Below are 21194 nucleotides of genomic sequence, written 5' to 3'. Positions count from 1 at the left end.
AGGGGTGAGGATTATGGTTCCGGGTTTTACTGTTTTTATTTATCGTTCTGCTTGTTGACTCAGGCAAGTCTCTGTGAGCCTCAAGACTCTTTTTTCAAGAAAGCCCTGCCAGGCGTTCACAGCGGGAAAACGACGATTGCCACGCGGTTCCCGAAGAAGTAAACGTTTAAAACGTCGCCAAGTTTGGAAGCGGACACCGGCACGCAACGCCCTACTCTTCGCAAAACGACGTCACGGAATATTTAACATCTGCTGCGAAGCAGACACCACTTACGCCCACCGCAGTATTAACCAGGCCGGCCTGCCAGAATCGAACCGAGAAAGTCCGCGACGAGCGGCGAGCTGCAGCCGGGCCGTGGCACTGCCCCTCGGGGTTTTCTTGGTTGGGGATGTAGGGGTTAGGGTTTAGTGCTCTGGTTTGGGGTTAGTGGTTGGTGTTTGCGGTCCAGGGCAGTTAAAGTTTGCGGGTTTTGGAAAACGGCGGCGCCTCAGTCCCCGGTGTTCTCACCGGGCTTCCGCGGGGACGTGAATGTGCCAACCGCCCCTGCGTGGCGGTGGTGTCTTTGAGACGCGTCTGCTTCCCGCGCTATTTATAACCCTCCCCACGTTTCACTGTGTGCCTGTGTGAGCACGGGGAAGACAAAGGAGACCGGGCGGACGTGATGCTCGTGAGCGCGTGTGCAGTACTGACCTAAGTAGGCGCTCGCTAATACCTCCGGCAGTCGCGGTTCTCTGTGGCTGATTGTGTGCCCGTGTATGCGTCCTCTCCCTCTCTACCATCTTACTTTGTTCGCGGTAATTAGGGTAATGGTTTGTACGGTCATTCCATTACCGCGTCGGTGCACTTTGCGTTGAGGTGCTCTCTAAAGCGGGCGGCAGACAGGCAGCGCAGTGGTCACGGAGAGAAGAGCCTGGGTTGGATTCCCGACTCCCGTGCCTCTCCGTTCCAGGTGTAGGTTTCCTCCGGGTTCTCCGATTTCTTCCCAATTCGGATCGCGCACACGACAGCAATTCCGTCCCCTACTGCAGAAAACTTGGAAGGGCCCCCCCCCCCCCCCCCCGGCTCTTGAGACTCAGGATTTACCTGGGCAAACGAGATGCACAAATGAATACGTATTTTTTTTTATCGTGAGCAGGTCCTGTGTGGATTGTCTCAAGGCTGTGTGAGATGTTGCGAAGGCTTGGGAAGGCCTTCGTCCAGCATTGGAATGGCCAAGTGTAACCATGACGATGGATAACGACTAAAACTCATCCTGTGTGGCGGTTGGGCTTTGACTGGTGGGCTTTGAACGATTTCCTCGATTCGTGGACATCGTTGCTGAAGGCCATTATCGATCCGTTTAATCCTGTGTCTTGAGGATCAAATTAGTGACCCCCGTGTGGCATCTGAACTGTTTCTGCTCCTCCGCCATCTCCAAGCCTCACTGATGTCCCCCGCGGCACCGACGCGCCGTGGAGAGACCGAGCAGAATGACGACAATAACAAAAACAATAATAATAATAATATTGTGACGGAGCTTTGTTCCAAGAGAGACGAACGAGATGGAACAAACTTGATTTGGAGCTTTCGTGACTGCAGGAATATTACTCTTTGGTTCTTTGGGTAAAGTCACGTGGAAAGAAAATAAATTAAATAATAGCACGCGACGTTTCGATCGCAACACAGGCAGTCGTCATCAGGTACGAATGAAAGCGAAAACTAACCTAGTAAACTTAGAAATATAATGCGATACAGCACAGAGAGGCGGCTAACATGACAGTCAGCACCCCACCTGGTTGATTACATTCTTCCAAAGAGATTGAACAAACCTGGCAGGATGTACGAGACAGACATGCACTGCAAGTCAAGAAGCAGGAGAGTGGATTCTTGAATGGAGTCGTTGGCCCGGAGTTGCCAGGAGGTGTCAGTTGTTTCGTGCCTGATGACGGGGGTCAACCCGGTACCCACCTCCCCCCCCTACCCCCAGTGGTTCAGGGCTAGGGGTCAGGGGTCGGACACCAGCCGAACCCACAGGGCAAGCATTTCCCCCTCGGCACAGTGTGAGAACATCCGTAGGGCTGTTGATGATGATGGTGACAAAGATGATGTATTGATGCTGATGGCAGTGTAGGTGTCATGGTGCTGATGTGACGATGGTTATCGTTATTATTGATGACAGATGATGCTGATGGCAATGTAAAAGATGATGTAATGATGATGGGCTTGCTCATGGTGATAATGACGTGATGTTCATGGCCTTTTGGCGTCCTCTGGTCGAACACCGTTTGAGACGAGTCTCAAAAGAAAGCTGTCTCTGGTGTGGACCAATCAGTTTCAAGGACGATGCATTTATTATCAGAGTGTTTTTGTTTGCATTCTGACCACAAGTATTGTGGTTAATGCAGACATGATTCCTTGTAAAAGGTTTCAGTTTGGTGTTTTAACATCTTTACACCTGTTTTGTTGCCAGAAAAAAATGGGAAAACCTATTCTCGATTTAAAGCTTTCGTGACTGCAATGATTCATCTTCTTTGGTTTTTTCGGTAAAGTCACTCTACGTGACTTTACCGAAAGAACCAAAGAAGATAAACCTATTCTCATTTTTTGGTACTTGCAAAGGAGGTCCTATGACATGGTAATGAAGGTAATGACATGATGTTGTGATGGTGTTGGTAATGATGACAACAATGAGGATGCAATGATTATGTGATGATGACAATAGTGGAACGCAATTATGCAAACAAACGTTAACTTGCTCATCTCTCGTGGTGACGCTGAGCAGCAGTGGATATTCCAGTTTTATGGAGGGGTGCCAGTCTATTTATAGAACAATCACTATTGCTTGGCCACAAAGTGATTGCTATTTTATCTACCCTGGAGGAATGATGGGTTGAGTCTATCCACCTGGTTTAAATATCCACAGAATTTGGAATCTTATTTGGATAAAAATAATTCACAAAATGACTAAGGGCTGTGTGTGTGTGTATGTGAGCCATGTAGTAGTGGTGGTGTGTAAGTGTGGGGAGCGGTATTTTAACGGTTAGCGTGCTGCGCTATGAACCTGGTGACCCGGGTTCGATTACCGCTCACGGCAAACACCAGTGACGATTATTTGAACCGGTCCTGGGCCTCCCCTAGGTCGACTCGGCCTCAAATGAGTACCTTGTGCGACGCATAAACATCGCCATTGGGGAAACAAAGGCGGCTGGGTGTGGTGCTGGCCACCCACCCCCTCGTGTGCCGTGCCGGCCTTCATAGGTGCTCTCTAACAGCACTTGCCCCCACGGTCTGTTAAGGCTACACGGGGGATCTTTGTCTTTGTGCGTCCATGTAGTCGTGGTGGTGTGGTAGTGTGCGTACATGCGGGTGAAGTGGCGCAGTGATTCGCGCACTGCGCTATAAACCCTGCGACACGCATTAGTTTCTCGCTCACGGGAAAATAAGAGGTGGAGAATGTTTGAACCAATCCTGAACTTATTCTCGGTCGACTCAGTCTTAAATAAATAACAGGCAGGCATGCACACAGACTCACAAATACAAGTATCCCCCATATAGCTCCAAACAGAGTGTCGGGGCAAATGCTGTTCGCGAGCGTCTTAATGAAGGCCGGCACGGCACACAAGTGGGTGGGTAGCCAGCCGCCTTTGTCTTCCTCTTACTGATGTTTACTCACTGCACCGGGTACTCATTTGAGGCTGAGTCAACCTAGGGGAGGCCCAGAACCAATTCAGATATCCGTCACCGACGTTGGCCGTGAGGGGGAATCGAACTCGGGTCGCCGGGTCCGTAGCGCAGCAGTGCGTTAAACACTACGATACGGCTCCTCGCAACGCGGACTCGGAGGCACATGGGCACCCGCACGGAAGACAAAGACACGCAGACAGACGGACGCACGCACGCGCGTGGGAGAGATGAGAGTCGTGGCTGACATTGGTGAATGCTAATTTGGAAGAGCTAGCCGCAGCCGCCCTGCCCCTCCTTACCTCCCCCTCCCCTCCACCCCTGCCCCCCCCCACACATTATTGATGCTCAGTGTGGGTGGGGGGCCCGAACACGTGCACTTCAATTAGCAGCCCCAAGAAATGGTGGCGGCCAGAATCTCGCCGTGTGTGTGCGTGCGTACGTGACCGGGCTGCCAATCACGACCCACTGCTGTGTGTGTGTGTGTGAGCGTGCGTGTGTGTGTGTGAGCGTGTGTGCGTGTGTGTGTGTGCGTGTGTGTGTGCGTGTGTGTGAGCGTGTGTGTGAGCGCGTGTGTGTGAGCGTGTGTGTGAGCGCGTGTGTGTGAGCGTGTGTGTGCGTGTGTGAGCGTGTGTGTTGTGAGCTTTGTGTGCGTGTGTAGTGCAGTGGTTAGCGCACTGCGCTACTAACCCGTCGACCCAAGTTTGATTCCCGCTCACGACTAATATAACAGTGACGAAACATTTGAACCGGTCCTGGGCCTTCCCCCTAGATCGACTCGGCCACAAATGAGTACCTTGTGCAATGTCTAAAATGGCACGACTGTGGAGACAAAGGTGGCCGGGCATGGTCTTGGCCACCCACCCCCTCGTGTGCTCGCTAACACCGCTTTTCCTCAACAGTCTTTGTTTGCTTGCTATGACCAGCTTTGCGGTTAGTTACACTCTGGCTCCACTTGACCTGGGTTCGATTCCAGGTCATGGCACGCAATACCATGTGGCCGGTCCGAACCCCGAGGTCGAATGCAGCCTTAAACGAGTGCTCGCGACAGCACACTTGGCGCGATGGTGCGAACCAGTGGCCTCGGTGGCGGCCGACTCGCGCGGGCAGCTGCGGGATGTCACGCGCTGCGCGCGAGGTCGATCCCCGGCCACAACTGACATCTCTTTGGCTGACTCGGCCTCGACGCGAGTTCCTGACACAGCGTGTGGCCATCGGCGGTGGGGAGACACGAAGGGGCGCGGGCGCGGCGCTGGCTCTGTCGGCGCCGTCCTCGCGCGATGCGGGGGAGCGGTTGGGGGGGGGTGGGAGATCGATCTCTCTCTCTCTCTCGTCCGGCACCGCGGTGACGCCCGGCCGTGCCGCCCGCAGGCCCGAGTCCGTCGAAGCGAGCCCCGTGGTGGACAAGTCCGGCACCCTCCCGCAGCACTCGCACACCAGCTACGGAACGACCCCGCACGCGGGCGCCGGTGCGCAGCACCCGCACTTCGGTACCGGCGCGCCGCACTCGCCCGGCGGGGCCCAGCAGCTCGCCCACCCGGGCCCCGGCGCGCCGCACCCGCACGCCAACGCGCCGCACGTCGGCGGCGTTGGCCCGCAGCACGCGCACGCCGGCGCGCTGCACGTGCAACATTCGCAGGCCGCCGCGCAGTTCGCGCAGCACGCTCAGCCCGCACAGCTGGTGCAGCACGCTCAGCCCGTGCAGCTGGTGCAGCCTGCGCAGCAAATGCAGCTGGTGCAGCACCCGCACGCCGGCGCGGGTGCGCAGCACCTGTTCGTCAGCGGCGTGTCGGCTGTGCTGAAGCACAGTGGCCCCGTGCAGCAGCAGCAGCAGCACGCTGCCGTGCGGGGACAGCAGCAGCAGCAGCACGCTGGCATGAGTGGCGGGGCCGCGCAGCACGGATACCTCGGCCTGCCCTACACGGTGAGGCCCGGGCGCAGAGCCGCTACCTCTCCCCTCTCAAGCTCGCTCGACTCGACGCTCCCTGTGGGCAGTATTTACAGTCTGACGCTAGGGGGCGCCAGAGACTCTGAGGTCCGGCATTGGCAGTGTACCCGCAATGAGTTGAAGCGCGTCTGCTGATGAAGCACTGCATGTCAAAACCGTATTAAACCAATGCTGTCGAGAGAAAAAAAAAAATCTGATACACGCGTCTATTGTCTGCTTATTTATTCATCGCTCTTCATCTTTGCAGAAACAAACATACATGGGCCACGCTTGGTCAACTCGTGCAGCATTGTAAGGGGGGGCCAGTGAGGTTACGACGCCGTGGGGGGGGGGGCCGTGCGGGGCCCCCCCCCCCCCGCGCGCGGCGTTTGCGTCGGTTTAAGCGATGGCCACCACCACCACCACCGCGCTCACCATGCGTGCCGTGTCGGCGGTGTCGATGTCCTTTTCAGGACCACAACTACGGGGCTCCCCCGCCGCCCACGCCCCCGGCCTCCCCTCCGCCGCTGCACCCCCTGAAGGGAGGGGGGCGCCTGCCCGCCTGTGCCCCCCGCTGCGCCGTCTCCTCTCCCCACCAGCAGCAGCAGCAGCAGCAGCCGCACGGAGCGCAGGTGGCGTACAGTCACACGCGGCGCGCGCCGCTGGCGCCCGGCGCGTGGGTCGCGACGGCGCAGGGAAGCGGCGGCTGCTCCTTCTCCAGCCCCGCCACGCTGCAGAGGAGGCAGCAGCGCCAGCAGCAGCAGCAGCAGCAGCAGCCGGGGGTGGGCGGCAGGCGAGCGTCGCTGGGAGGGTCGTGGAGCCAGAGTGACGCTGGGTACGTTGTTTGTTTGTCGTCGCCGTCGCCGTTCGGGGCGTTGTTGTCGAGGGAACTGAATGGCCGCGCGATAAATCACCCGGCTCGCGACAGCGATGGTTGCCGTGGTTCTTTTGAGTCGTGGAGTCTCCCCTAGACGACTCCTTGTGCGAGTTTGGTGGCGGCTGGGTGGTGAGCCGTTCCCCCAGGCGGGCGTGGTGCCCTGCTCGCTGGGGAATTTGTCACCGAGCGCTGGCAACGAGGTCACGGGGATTTGAGGGATGGTGACGACGGTGGTGGTGGGTGATGGTGGTGGTGGTGGTCAGTGTGGCGACGATGGTGATGGTGACAATGTTCCTGCAGGGTGTTGCGGCAGAGGAGGCAGCCTGCCAGCAGGAAGGGCTTCTCTCCCGGTAAGAGGACGTCGCTGCGTAGCGGCCTCGTGCAGTTTGTCTGTTCTCATGTGAACAATCATCATCATCATCTACGGCCCCCTGCCAGTCTCCCGCTGGATGAATTGATATGGAACATAATTGATGAATGTTCAAAGATTACACCTGTAACCTTAAAATAAAATGCTTAATTCATTTCAAAAGAAAATTCGTGCGTGCATTAAAGTCCTGACCTTTGGGCCATGCTGTATAAATGGGGGCTGTGTGTTATAGGCAGCACAAGTTGATGCTGTGTGTGATGTGATTGTGGTTGTCATTGCTGTGGTTGTAATTGTGGTTGTTGCGGTTTCGGCTTGGACCCAGACGGGACGGGGGAGCCGCCCGCGTGCCGTCCGGGCCCACGGCCGCCCCTCCCCACCTCCCCTCCAAGCGGCGGCGGCGGCGCCAGGAGCCGCGGCGACTCCGAGCAGCAGGCGCAGGCCGGCTCCACGGCGGCGCCGCCGCCGCCGGAGGAGGACGAGGAGGATGAGGAGGACGACGACGAGGAGGAAGAGGAGGCGGAGGAGGACGAGGAGGACGACGAGGAGGAAGAGGAGGAGGAGGAGCTGCCCGCGTGCATGACGGTGTCCTACACGGCCGTCCAGCAGTCGCCCACGACGCTCACGCTCATGGCGAACCGCGCCGTTCCTGCCGCGGGCGGCGCGGCCGGGGCGTCGGGTGCGGCAGCGGGGGCGGCCGTGACGGCGGCGGCGCGAGGCCCCGCGCGCCCGCGCTCGCTGTCTCAGGAGCGCGGGCGCGCGGCGGGGAGGGTGGCGGCCGGCGACGGCGGCGACGGCCCCGACGGTGGCGACGGCGCTGGCAAGGCGTTCTCGCCGATGACGGTGGCGGCCGCCGTGAAGCGCAAGCGGAGCGCGGTCGGCAGGCAGCGCCGGCCGGCAGCGCGGGCCAAGAAGGTGGGTACCGGGAGCCGCACGGGACGCGTGGGGTCGCTGCGTTGACGGCGCCTGCCCGTTTCTGCTTCGCTTCCTCCTCGTCGTCAGGAAACCACCGTGGACCTTGACAGCGTGGTACAGTCAAACTAAGTGGCCCTTGATGAATCGGCCGAGAAGGAACGACGATGATGACGATGGGGTGGTGCGCATCTCCATCGGCCAATTAAGGAGAACCACTCGTGGCATCCCACAAAGTTTTACCTATTTTATTGACCTCGGAGGAATGACGGTCTGAGTGAACCCTGGCCTGGATTTGAACTCGTGCGATCCCTGATTAGCAGCTCCGTATGCGCCCGTGTTTGTAAACGGTTATTGTGCACGTAGCACGTGGCCTTCTTGTAGCCGCGGGTGCGATGATGTTGCTTATGTGGGGGTCTGCTGACCGTCGACGTTTTTTTTTATTCCACAGCCGTTAAGGGAAGGTCTGCGCAAGTCTGCAAGAATAAAGGTGAGCACGTGTCTCCAATAAATATCCTTATAAATAACAATACATTTACATTTGAAGCTTTCGTGACTGCTGGGATTCATATTCTTGGTTCTTTCGGTAAAGTCACGTATTGTTTCCCTTCTACGTGACTTTACCGAAAGAACCAAGAATATAAATAACATTCACAGGGATTGTGTACCCGCGCTAGTGCTGCGACATTGTGAGCAGATGCAGCTGCTGTTAGAGAGGAGATCGCCCTCCAGCAGATGATATTTCATTCACGTTGCCCATTTGTTGATTAAACTATGCAACTGTAGGCCTCGTTGTGTTTCGGGTTGGCACCTTAGAAGTCAAAGGTCAAATCGTGCCATGCGGCCGTTGAGAGCGGCACCCGTGACCGTAGCGATAGTGGAGAGACGGAGGTGACAGATCGCTGACGGAGAGGGTGGCTGTGGTGACGCCTCGGCCTGTGGCGGTCGATTGTACAAGTTGGCTCTTTTGCACGCGGCACATGCGTAGAACAATCTGTGGAAGGATCGGTTATTCTTACGCCGCATGTGCATGGTGCGTCAAGTCGTCCTGAGGCTTACGGGACGAACGGGGCGGTACAGCCGAGATGGACGGTACAGACGAGACTCCCGACGCCGAGTAGTGTGACACTGGAATCGGTGTGGGTGAATTGTCGCACGCCTGCGATGGTAGCGATGGCAAGGACGACCGCGAGAGGGTGGTTGCGGAAATTCAATGGTTACGGTTGAATTTGGTGATATTCTGAGGTGTATCTGGCAGATGTGAATCTTGACGAAACGGCCGCAGTGCCTCCCGTCGACGCCGTGCACCGTCCGCCGTCGGTGGTTTAGAATCCTCACATTTTCGCCGCCTGAGCGTCGGGCCTCCCCTGTTGGCCATGGTCGCCCGTCGCCTAACGCGGGGCCTCTCTCTCCGCCCGCCGCCCAATCAGAGCGTCGCGGGCGAGACCTCTCCGGGCGGGGACCTCCCCACGACTCCCACGGACGCTTTGGCCTCCTCCTCCGCCTCCTCTTCGTCCTCCTCCACCGCCGGCACCGGCGGATGCGACGACGACTCGGGCGCCGACTGGCGGAACCGCGTGCGCTCGTGGGCCGAGAACTACGAGGAGGCGCTGGCGAACCGCTACAGCGCCGACCTGCGCTCGGCCCTGCTGCTGCGGCGCCGCCAGGGCTCCCCCGTGGATAGCGACACCGGCGGCGGCAGGCGCCGGGCGTCGGTCGGCGGGGAGGGGAACGAGCCGGGCGGCGCCCCCGCGGAGCACGGGGCGGTCGCGGTCACCGTCAGGAGGTGGAGCGAACGAACTCCGGGAGTGAAGGACGGTGGGGGCGATGCTGCTGATGATGCTGGTGAAGCCGGCGATGGCGGGGATGACGGTGGCGATGGTGGCGGTGATGGTGTAGAGGACCCTGACGGCTGTGCTGGGCATGTTGAGGGGTTCAATGGGGAGGTGGAGAAGCTCGAAGTTGACTCGGACTGCGTGCTCGTCTCTCTCAAGCGACAGGTTGGTGGTGGGAGGCCTGCGCCCGTGTGTGCGTGTGTGTACGGTTGTGTGTGTGGCCTCAACGTGCACATAGCCTGGCACAAGCGCCGTGGTGACATCACCGCCACTTAGTGGCGAATGGCGGTTGTTGCGTCTATGGAAGGGAGTAGAACTGCAGTGGTTAGCGTGCTGCGCTACGATCTCTGCACCCTGACTGGGTAGCAGCTGCTAGAGAGGCTCTCGTTATTCAATGTACGACCACGGTGAAACGCGATTCCCGTTTGTGGCCAACATCAGTGGCGGACAGCACTTGCCCGAAACAGCCTATTTATTAAAGGCTAAAGGGGGAATCTTTGTCTTCGTTTATTCGTGTGTCCCCCGTGACCTGTCAGCCTTTGATACTTCACGTGGCCTCAAAGTGCACCTCGCCTGGCACAAATGCTGTGGTGACATCAGCGCCACTTCGTGGCGAATCGCAGCTGTTATTATCGTGCGCGTGTTCACGTGTGTGTGCGTGCGTGCGCGCGCGTGCAGTGCGCGTTGGCTCGAGGCCGCGCGGTCCCAGACTCGCTCTACTTGGGCCGCGTGGTCACGGCCGCCCGGCCGCTGCCCCCGCACTCCCTCATCATCGAGTACCGCGGTGTCGTCATGCTCAGCACGCAGTTCGAGGCCAACGGACACTTCTTCAAGAGGTGAGCGGCGCCGGGAGGGGCGGCCGAAGCCTCCGTGCTCCCCGGCGACTCGCAACGGCCGCGGCGGGGGGGGGTGGAGCGGCAGTATCGGATCGCGTACCGGAGCCGGTCGGATCGCTGCCTCGCAGGACCGCGAGAGACGGCGAAGGCTCGGCGGTGCGGCCCGTTAAAGCGGCAGCGGATAGGCCGCGACTGGATAGCGCGTACCTCCCCCCCCGCGGGCTGCGAGGCTAGATGGGGCTGTGTGCGTGCGCAGGCCGTACCCCTTCGTGCTGTTCTACTCCAAGTGCGACGGCGTGGACGTGTGTGTGGACGCGAGGACCTTCGGCAACGCCGCGCGATTCATCCGCCGCTCGTGCACGCCCAACGCCGAGGTGCGACGCCACTCCACGCCGCCAACGCCGCCGCCGCCACCGACCCGCGTTGCTCACGCTGCAGCTGCGATGCTCCTGAATCGATCGAGCGAGCGAGGGGGGCACGCCGAGTCTGGGGTGTTACCGCGCTGCTAATGCCACAGAAACGTATAAATTAACTACTGCAGAACTTGTGTTTCCACTTAGAGAGATGGGTGAGTGATTCGGAGGCATGGAAAACCACAGACAAGCGGGAACGCAGCCAGAACGGGCGCCGACAGTTTCCCAAGCTCTGTGGTCCTGTTGGGATAAGAAATCTCTGACCCGAGTTCGATTCCCGGCCACGGCTATAAGATCAGCGGCGAGCGAGTTCTGAATCGGTCGTGGGCCTCCCAACAGTTTCCCAAGCTCTGTGGTCCTGTTGAGATAAGAAACCTCTGACCTGAGTTCAATTCCCGGCCACGGCTATAAGATCAGCGGCGAACGAGGTCTGAAATTAGTCATGGGCCTCCCATGTACCACGCCTTCCTTTCTTGCACCGTGCCGGCCTTTGTAGGTGCTCGCTTAACAGCACTTGCCCCAACGGTCTCTAAATGTTACGGTGGGCGGGCACCTTTATCTTTGTACGCGATACCAGGTGCGGCACATAGTGGAGAAGGGTGTCATCCGGTTGTGCATCTACTCGGTGGGGCTCATCGGCAAGGGCTCGGAGATCACCATCCCCTTCGACTTTGACTACGGCGGCTGGTGAGGATCCCGGAGACACCACGCGGGCGGGTGGGCGGACGGGTGACAACACGCACACACACGGTCCCAGCCCACTCGGCAGTGCCCAAGCACAACTAATCCACTGCCGGATCAGAGCCTCCCCCACACCCGAAAGTGAAAGACGCTGCTGGGCAGTTGGGAGTCACCCTCCAACGACAACACAGAACAGAGGAGCAAAGTCCACAACAATGAGTGGAGCGCCAGGTGGCTAAAACTCAGCGAGTTGGCACAGGTGGTGCATCTGCCAGTCATCTCAGTCAGCCTGTCCCCGTGATTTCTTCCTAGCTAACTTTTACCAGTTCACATGGCCTCAAGGGTGCACCTTAGCCTGCCACAAGCATTGTAGTGATGTCACCACCACTTAGTGGTGAACGGCGGTTGTGGTTGTTGACCTGTGTGTGTGTGTGTGAACATGTGTGTGAATTGACCGTTTGTGTCACCACGTGCATTTGACAGCGCGTGTGACCGTGTGTGTTTGACAGCGCGTACCGCGTGGAATGTGCGTGCGCGCGCCGGGAGACCGAGTGCCCCGTGCAGCGTCGCAACAACGAGGTGCTGCAGAAGTCTCGGCACGGGTGAGGCTCGCGCAACCCCTCGCCCTTCCCTCGCTATCCCTCGCTATCCCTCGCCTCCCACACCACCGCTCGTGCCGCCGGTTCGAGGCGACGCGCGCCTGGGCTACGGGCGTCCCTCGCCGCACAAGCTATATCACCTTCGCTCGTGAACTTAAGCCCTTGAACGTTAAGTGCGTCGCTCCATTCCGGAACGGCAGTGATGTCGCTAGAAGTCTGAAAGATGTTTTTGATCACGAGTCGGAGGATCCAAAATTCTGCTGCCAGAGCCCTCTCACCCACACCCATAACACTGCAGCCACTCCACCAGTCAAGATAGATCCCCCCCCCCAGAGCTCTCCTCTGCCCGATCCTCTCGCTCTCCTCTCGCTAGGAGAGAAGCAGAGCGTCTCCCGCCCCAGCTCCCCCTGAAGCTTTCCCCAGTCAACCTCTGCTCGGGAAGAGTTTCTCCATGCCTTCTGTTGCTGCTGCCACCTTAGATTGCGGAACCTTCCCCAGCCATCTGCCCCTATTCAAGTCCGGACACAAAACCTTTTTTCGTCCGCTGATGACTGCCGACTTCGTTCTACAAGCCAAACATTGAGCCCACTGCTTCCGCACAGCGGCTTGAGATGCAGTCGCATGTAGACCGTGAATACAACTTGTGCTGCATTGGTGATGTGGGATGTAAGACCCAGGCGTGTGTGTGTGCGTGTGTGCGTGTGTGCGTGCGTGCGTGCTTAGATACGACACGCGGCGCCGTGGCTGCCGGTCGCGAGAGGAGGCGGAGAGAAGCGGAGACTCGGGGCATGCGGCCTCCACGGAGAGACCCGTGTCTCCGATACGACTCTCGCTGTCGGGAATACAGGTGACCCCCTCCCACATCCCGTGTCCGAGAGGACCCAGTCAGAGACCGGTCGGTCAGTCCATTGTCTAGCGACCTGCTCGCAGAGCTTGAGCCCACGACCTCGCCATTGTTGCCTTCTTGTCCCCAACGCGGCCATTATCAATTGCCTTAGAGGGTGTCCGAGAGAGAGAGAGACCCATTTACCCGGGTTTGAACCCACAACGTTGCTTTAACATCTACTGGGCGCGGCCATTATGAACTCGTGGGGAGACCGTGAGAGAGACGGCCGGCCGTAGGCCTCGAGCGTTTTCGGCACGACCATCACGAGGCCCCCTCGAGCGCGAGACCCCCCCAGACCTGGGGCTCGAACCCGGGTGCCCTGGTGCCGGCTCGAGGTCTCCGTCGGGGCCACGTCGAGCCGGCCGCGGGAGTGACGGCTGCGGCGGGGGCCGTGTGCGAGCGCAGTGCCGCGAGGAGCGCCGGCTGGAGGCCGCCTCCGCGCGTGCCGACCGCAGGGAGCGCAGGCGGAGCGACGCCACCGGCTCGGCGCTGGCGGACGCGGCGAGCCGCGGCAGCAGCGAGCGAAAGGATCGCGTCAAGGCAGAGGGGCCGGGGGGCGCGGGGTCGCTGAGGGAGCCCAGCGGGGAGGGGGGGCCGCCGCCCAGGCCCGGGGGTTCGCCTGACGTCAAGCGGGAAACCGGCACCCCCCCAGAGGTGTGTGTGTGTAGGTGTGTGTAGGTGTAGGTGTGTGTAGGTGTGTGTGTGTAGGTGTAGGTGTGTGTGTAGGTGTGTGTAGGTGTGTGTGTGTGTGTGTACTATTCCGGCCTTTGTAAGTGCTCGCTAACAGCACTTGCTCCAACAGTGTGTTAAGGCTATATGGGGGGATCTTTGTCTTTGTGTTGGGAGGTGTGTGTGTGTGTGTGGTGTGTGTATAGCCAGTGTGACAGGGGAGCCAGCAACTCATCTTTAATTGAATAGACAGATGGAGAGATACAGGCACACGGAACAGGTCTACAGATCGATCTGTTTATATCTGGAAAAAACAGATGGACGATTAAATGAATGTATATTCCTACGGATCGAAAGGTGATTGGACAGATGTACACACACACACACACTAAAGAACGACAAATTTGCAAACAGTTTGATCCGCGTGCGGGGAGAGCCTGCCGTACGTTCAGATGGACAACCACGAGTATGGGTGAACGATTGCACGTCCGAGTGAACGATTCATCTGTCGGACAAACAGACAAGGCAGCCAGAAGCTCCACCGAATGAGCGGACAGACTTGCCATCGGCGACGTGCCCCCCGATGCCGCCGCCCCTCCCGCAGGCCCGCGCGACGCCCGCCAAGGAAGCGACGACCCCCTCGCGCCCCTCCCAGCCGCGCTCCTCCCGCTGCCGCCCCCGCCGTTGCTTTGGACGCTCGCGCCGCAAGCCCCGGGCGTCCGACTCCTCCGGCGGGGCCGGGCCCGGCTCCGCCTGCTCCGCCGCCGCCGCCGCCGCCGCCGCCGCCTCGTCGTCGTCGTCCTCGTCGTCGTCTGCGACCTCGGGCGCCGTGCCGTTGCTCCCGCCGCGCGCGCCGACGCCGCAGTGCGCGGCGGCGCCGTCGGACGCGGGGGCGACGGCCCTGGCGGCGGCCTCGGCCGCGGTCGCGGCGGAGGCGCCGCCGGGAGCCGGGGCGGGGGGAGCGCCGGCCGAGGGGGCGGCGCCAGGGCCGGACGGGATGTGCGGAGACGGAGCGTGGGCGGCGGGGGGGGACGGCGGCTCCGGGTACGACGGCTCCATCGACGGCGGCAGCAGGGCAAGTGTCTCGCGCCGTTCGCGGTTAACGTCGCCGTTGGTCGTCGCCTCCGTCATGGACGGCGCGCTCGGCAGACTCGTGAACGTCACCGTCGGTGATGGGAACGTCATCGTCGTCGCGCGTTTTGCCATGTCGGCGTCTCTTTGTTGTTGTCCGGGAGCTCTGCCGCTCATCGGATTCCTCCGGTGTAAATAAAGATTCTGGTTCTGACTTTGACGGCCTTGCGAACGAGAAGCGTTTCCACCCCGAGCGGTATTCCACGCGGGACGTCGCGGTGGCCGCGTTGATCAAAATGTAAATTGGTCGCGTGCACCGTGGGCTAACGTCTCGCCGCCCGTCCCCCAGGAGGGCGTGGGCTCCGTGTCGTCTCCCGCGCCATCCGACGCCTCCCTGGCCGCCTCCTCCGCCGGCGGTGGCGGCGCCGTGCCGAGCGGCGGCGGCGGCGGCGGCGGCGGCTGCGTGAGCCCCGTGCGCGTGTCGGACGACCCCAGCTCGCTGGCGCACGTTCTCAACCTCCTGCTGGGCCTGGGCCCCGCGCTGCAGGTGTGCACCGCGCCCAAGCACTACGTGCGCTTCACCTCGCCCTTCCTGCCCGAGAAGCGGCGTGGCGGCGCCGGCGCGGGAGCCGCCGGCGCGGGGCCCGGCGGCGCGGCCGGGGGCCGGAGGCCGCGGGGCTGGCGCAAGACGCAGCAGCAGCACCACCAGCAGCACCAGCAGCACCAGCCGGCAGACGCGCTGTCGGCGCCCTGCAAGAAGGTGAGCGTGCGTGGCGCGAGAGGTTCGGGCAGGTACGGCACCTGCGCCCCTGCTTGTCCGATTATTAATTTCGCGACGAATAGTTTTTCAGAATTATTTGTCGAAGCCAACGTTTGTCACTGCCCAGATTTTAAAGGCCACGCTGCAGGTGTGATGACGTTTTGGTCCCCTCCACCCCTGTTCCACCTCCTCCTCTCCTATCTTCGCCCATCCTCTTCTCTCCTCCCATCTCTTCTTCTGTCTGGTTTCCTGTCCCGTCTCCCTACCCCCCCCCCCTGCTACCATGCCGCCCTTTCCTCTCTGCTCTTCTGTCCGCCGCTCCTCTTCTTTCCTCCGCTTGCCCTCCCCTCCCTCGCCCACCCCCAGCGGTGGCTGCGGCAGGCGTTGGCCGAAGCCCAGGACGCGGCGCAGGAGGGAAGTTCCACTCCCGCTGCTGCGCCGGCCGTGGACGTTGGCGCCGACGCCCTGCAGCTGCAGCGTCCGTCGCAGGGCGGCAGCCCCTCGGCCAGCGAGACGGGCGACAGCCTGAGCTGCGTGTCCCCCTCGCTCAGCCTCGCCTCCTCCAGCGGTGAGGCCGCTGGAGCAGGCGGCTCGCCGCTACTCCGCGGGGCGCCGACCGGCCGCTACCACGGACATCTGATGTCGCTCTCAGGCCGTAGCCGTCGTTGCCGCAGAATAAAGCGAGGAGAACCTAGGGGACGGATAATACAAACGGGGCACAGTGAAAGTGTCCCGACGATATTTTGACCCATCCTGTCTCGTCCTCCCCCCCCCGTCCTGTCTCATCCGCCCGCCCGCCCACACACAACACACAACACAGACTTGCCGGCGCCTCCTAAGAAGCGTTGCGTGCGCGCCAACTCCCCGCACGCGCCGGAGCCCACGGCTTCCTCCTCGGCCGCCGCAGCCTCCTCGAGCTGGGATCCCGGCACGGACGGCGCCGTCCCCGACGGAGCCCGCGGCGCCGCCATCGCGGTGACGCCGCCGCCGCAGCGCCCGGCCGAACCGCCGCCCCCCGGCGATCCCTCTGGCGCGGCGGCGCACTGGGACGACTGCGTGGTGGTGGGCGTCCAACAGCCGCCGCCGCCGCCGCAGCAGCAGGAGCAGCGGCAGGAGCGGCAGGAGCGGCAGCGGGAGAGGGTCGAGGACGTGGACCGCGAGGAGCGCCGGGGCGACCGTGCGGACGAGCGGCGGCGGAGCGGCGACGCCGATCCGGGGAGCGGCGGCGACGCCGATCCGGGGAGCGGCGACGCGCTGCCAAAGTCCGGAGCGGACTCGGCGGTGGACGATCGGGCGCTGGATCTGGACGGCGGCTGCCTGCCATTCCGGCCCGTCTTCTCTCCCATCAGCCCCGAGGGCCCGTCCTACCCGCCGCCGCCCGTCTTCGAGGTGCCCGCCGTCCGCGGCGCGTTACGGGGTGGGCGCGGGGGCCCGAGAGGCCACGTGAGAGAATCCTTGAGCCGGCGTGAAGGTGCCGCATGCCCGTGTTCGTTTTGTTTTTTTTGTTTGTTGCGTGTTGCACCCGATTTGAAGAGCGTGAAATGGCTCACAGGGCGATACCAAAATAAATCGACTGAAAACTGAAAAAAAAAAAAGTGGGCCTCGGCGCCTGGCAGGCGAGGAGTTTGGTGGATTGTGTCGAGATGGGTGGCGCCGTTTAGCGCGTCGGTCCCGTTCGGGGCCACGGTTTCTTAATCCCCTGCGCCGCTGTGCGCCCAGAAGTGTAAATGTGTTCGCCCACAGCCAAATCGTCCGGTCGCGTGTGGCCCGGTGCAGTGTGGGAGTTCCCACGGTTAGGCCAAAATATTTCTCTTGGGGCGGGGTTCTCTCGAGATGAAGTTTCAAATTTAGTTTTAGCGTGGTGAGGCCAGGATGGGTCTCATTTTCCAGAGTGACTTGGGTCACCAACATGACAAAAGCAATATGTGTGTGTGTGTGGGAAGTGGTTAGCGCGCTGTGCTACAAACCTGGAGACCCGGGTTCGATTCCCGCTCGTGGCCAACGCCAGTGACGGATTATCTGAAACGGTCCTGGGCCTCCCCTAGGTCGACTCGGCCTAAAACGAGTACCTGGTGCGATGTGCAACCCTCACCACTGGGGAGACAAAGGCGGACAGGCGTGTTTGTGTGTCTGCGTGCGTGTGGCGTGTGCGCACATTTGTTCGCGCACCAGCGTCTCCGCGCGTGTTTGCAGGCCCCTCGTGCGAGCGCACGCGTGGTTCGCGTGCGCTCACGAGCTTTGTGTACGTGCGCTCGTGCGTGTGCGTCAGAACATCTCGTCGCCCGAGTGCTCCCAGGACAACACGGGCCTCAGCTTCTACTCGTTGGAGGCCTCCTTCCTGTCCCTGGGCCCCGAGGAGCCGCGTCTCGCCGTGCCCGAGCGCCCGGGCCTTCCATTCTTCACGGGGGCTACTGGCGTTGGCGGCGGCGGCGGCGGCGGCGGTGCCGGACACCACGGCCTGGATGCCAACCTCCCCGGCAGGGCCTTCTCGCAGTTTCCGTGCCAGGGAAACAGCGGCGGCGGCGACGACGACGACACGGCCGACGTGGAGGAGGTGGGCGACCGTTTGCAGCAGCCCCAGCAGATGTTCTTCTACCACCATGCCCAGCAGCAGCAGCAGCAGCTCGCAGATCAGCATCACCAACATCATCAGCAGCAGCTGTTAGATCAGCATCCTCATCAGCAGCAGCAGCAACAACAGTTGATAGAGCATCATCATCAGCAGCAGCAACAGCAGCTTATGGAGCAGCATCACCATCACCAGCGCCACCTTCCCCAGCAGCAGCAGCTCGGCTCGAGCGAGCGACCTCAGGGCCGCTCCACTGGCGACGAGGATGAAGACGACGATGAGGAGGAGGATGAAGAGGATGAAGAGGACGACGATGACGACGATGACGACGACGACGAGGAGGAGGACGATGAGATGGAGCTGCGGCGCTCAGCCGCGCGGGACCGCGTGCTGCTCGCCGGGGACGCGGAGCGGCAGGGTCTGGGGTCGGAACGGCCGGGCCCGGGCAGCGCGGACGGAGCCCTGTGGGAGATGGGGTCGGGCTCGGCGCCGGCGCTGCTGGCGCTGGGACGACGCCCGGGCTCGGCGTCCGCGCTGTTGCTGCACGCGCCGCTTCCTCGCCGGAAGAAGGTGGGTGCCGGAGCGCTGGGCTAGCGCTGGGCTAGCGCTGGGCTAGCGCTGGGCCCGCGTGGGACCACTGCCTACGTTTGGCTCTTGGGGGTCTCACCGATATTCTTCTTCCTCTGAGTCTCGAGTTGTTTCATTGACGCCACGAGCTCTAGACGTGCCTTGACTTGACTCGAACCTCAACAGTCTTAGATTTGCCTCCACGAGTCCTGGGTGCCCAGAATCCCAAGAATGTCGTTGATAGCTTTGCAGAGACGAAGGCAGTCCGGCAGGAGCTCCTGGGATCCTTGAGGTTTAAGAACTCGCGAATAAAATATTCAGGCGCGATGCAATAGCGCCCTCTAGTGACGTTGCTGCGGCGTGACGACCGTTAACTACGTCTCAACACGCAGTGCATTGTGGGACACGGAACCACAGCTACGTCGTGACCAGTGGAACGGGCTGCGATAAGTACAGATCTGCTGTGTGTGTGTCTCTGCGCGTGGGTCCCTGACTGCTGCTGCTGCTCCTGCTGTTGTGCAGGTGTCGCTGCTCGAGTACAGGAAGAGGAAGAAGCAGGGCGGCGGGGAGCTGCGCGCTCGCTCGGAGCTCCTAGTGCCACCCTCCTCCCACGTGGCCGCCTGGTGCGTACGCGCCTCTCACAGCGGTGCGCGGTTGTGGTGAGAGCGGGGCGGTAGTGTGCTGTTGTGGTGAGAGCGGTGCAGTAGTGTGCTGCTGTTGTGGTGAGAGTGGTGCGGTTGTGGTGAGAGCGGTGCGGTAGTGTGCTGTTGTTGTGGTGAGAGCGGTGCAGTAGTCTGCTGCTGTTGTGGTGAGAGCGGCGCGGTTGTGGTGAGAGCGGTGCGGTTGTGGTGAGAGCGGTGCGGTTGTGGTGAGAGCGGGGCGGTTGTGGTGTGGTGAGATCGATGCAGTTGTGGTGAGGATTGGTGCCATTGTGGTGAGGGCGACGTGGTTTTGGTGAGAGCCGTGCGGTTGTGGTGTGGTGAGATCGATGCGGTTGTGGTGAGGATTGGTGCCATTGTGGTGAAGGCGGCGTGGTTTTGGTAAAGACAGCGCGGCTGTGGTGTGTGCGTGTGCAGGACCCCTGCGGAGCGCCGGGACCCCGGTTTCGTGGAGCGCTTAACGAGGACGGCACTCCCGACGAAAAATCACGACAAAGGTGAAACACTGGGCCTTCAATTAACTTCCATCAGTGCCATCATCGGCATCATCATAAATAATAAAAATCATTCTGAGCGTTTTCGTAGTTATCATCTCCGTTGTCATCGCCGTCGTTGGTATCGTCGCGAGCATCATTACCGTTGTGCCACAATGTGGGGATGCGAGACGGAGCGCGAATTCCCGTCGTCAGCGTCTGCAATTAATTAGCGCTGTCACTGCCCCATTACAGCGCCTTCTGCATCTCCAGTGCCATGGTATTGCTCTTCGTGTTTGGAGCTCCACTGCTACTCAGTCCACAGCGTGTACAGCGTGTGGAGCGTGTACCTCGTGTGCAGTGTGTGCAGCGTGTACCGCGTGTACCGCATGTACAGCGTGTACCGCTTGTGCAGTGTGTACTTCGTGTGCAGCGTGTACCGCTTGTGCAGCGTGTACCGCTTGTGCAGCATGTGCAGCGTGTACCGCTTGTGCAGCGTGTACCACGTGTACCACGTGTGCAGCGTGTACCTCGTGTGCAGCGTGTACCTCGTGTGCAGCGTGTACCGCTTGTACAGCGTGTACCTCGTGTACCGCTTGTGCAGCATGTGCAGCGTGTACCGCTTGTGCAGCGTGTACCGCTAGTGCAGCGTGTACCGCTTGTGCAGCGTGTGCAGCGTGTACCGCTTGTGCAGCGTGTACCGCTTGTGCAGCGTGTGCAGCGTGTACCTCGCGTGCAGCGTGTACAGAGTGTACCGCGTGTACAGAGTGTACAGCGTGAACCGCGGTGTAGCGTGTACCGCGTGTGCAGCGTGTACAGCGTGTACCTCGTGTGCAGCGTGTACCTCGTGTGCAGCGTGTACAGAGTGTACCGCGTGTACCGCTTGTACAGCGTGTACAGCGTGTACCTCGTGTACCGCGTGTACCTCGTGTACCGTGTGTACAGCGCGTGCAGCGTGTACAGCGTGTACCGCTTGTGCAGCGTGTACCTCGTGTACCGCGTGTACCTCGTGTACCGCGTGTACCGCTTGTACAGCGTGTACAGCGTGTACCACGTGTACAGCGTGTACCTCGTGTACCGTGTGTACAGCGCGTGCAGCGTGTACAGCGTGTACCGCTTGTGCAGCGTGTACCGCGCGCGTTCGTCACCCCCTTCTTGGCCTCGCCGATCGAACGCGAGGACGTCAATTATTCTCCTGGCAACGGCGCGCGGTAGCGGAGAGGAGGTGCGATGATTGAGATCCCGTTTCCTTGGCAACGGCACGTGCGCCGTGGCGACCTGCTGGGCGGCCTCCTTGGCGCATCTGTTGCCGCGGCAACGACGGCGGCGGCAGCAGCCCCACGCCGTTTGCCGCGGTGTCCATAGCCCCCCCCCCACCCTCTGTATCGAGCTGCGCGACGCCTCCGTTGGCATCGAGATGCCGTGGCGGGGG

General features: G+C 61.0%; 1 protein-coding gene across 6 annotated transcripts in view; it reads left to right on the top strand.

Annotated features, from left to right (window-relative positions):
- LOC116951164 (uncharacterized) overlaps positions 1–21194 on the top strand; it is a 93025-nt gene that overhangs the window by 62160 nt on the left and 9671 nt on the right. For 5 of the 6 annotated variants that reach the window (XM_076073476.1, XM_076073475.1, XM_076073474.1 and 2 more), the window contains exons 3-21: positions 5033–5585; positions 6062–6423; positions 6766–6815; positions 7158–7747; positions 8196–8234; positions 9175–9744; positions 10258–10415; positions 10672–10789; positions 11406–11515; positions 12019–12111; positions 12832–12955; positions 13400–13648; positions 14268–14738; positions 15084–15494; positions 15861–16062; positions 16315–16883; positions 17764–18633; positions 19153–19253; positions 19707–19786. In XM_076073476.1, the coding sequence (XP_075929591.1) occupies positions 5033–5585; positions 6062–6423; positions 6766–6815; positions 7158–7747; positions 8196–8234; positions 9175–9744; positions 10258–10415; positions 10672–10789; positions 11406–11515; positions 12019–12111; positions 12832–12955; positions 13400–13648; positions 14268–14738; positions 15084–15494; positions 15861–16062; positions 16315–16883; positions 17764–18633; positions 19153–19253; positions 19707–19786 (5720 nt within the window). The remainder of the gene's footprint in view (positions 1–5032; positions 5586–6061; positions 6424–6765; positions 6816–7157; positions 7748–8195; positions 8235–9174; positions 9745–10257; positions 10416–10671; positions 10790–11405; positions 11516–12018; positions 12112–12831; positions 12956–13399; positions 13649–14267; positions 14739–15083; positions 15495–15860; positions 16063–16314; positions 16884–17763; positions 18634–19152; positions 19254–19706; positions 19787–21194) is intronic. The other variant, XM_076073478.1, reaches the window with a different exon arrangement.

Source organism: Petromyzon marinus, chromosome 42 (assembly GCF_048934315.1).
Source record: "Petromyzon marinus isolate PM22_M1 ecotype Great Lakes invasive population chromosome 42, UKy_Petmar_22M1.pri1.0, whole genome shotgun sequence".
Classification (NCBI taxonomy): Eukaryota; Metazoa; Chordata; class Hyperoartia; order Petromyzontiformes; family Petromyzontidae; genus Petromyzon; species Petromyzon marinus.
This window is presented reverse-complemented; position numbering and strand designations above follow the sequence as displayed.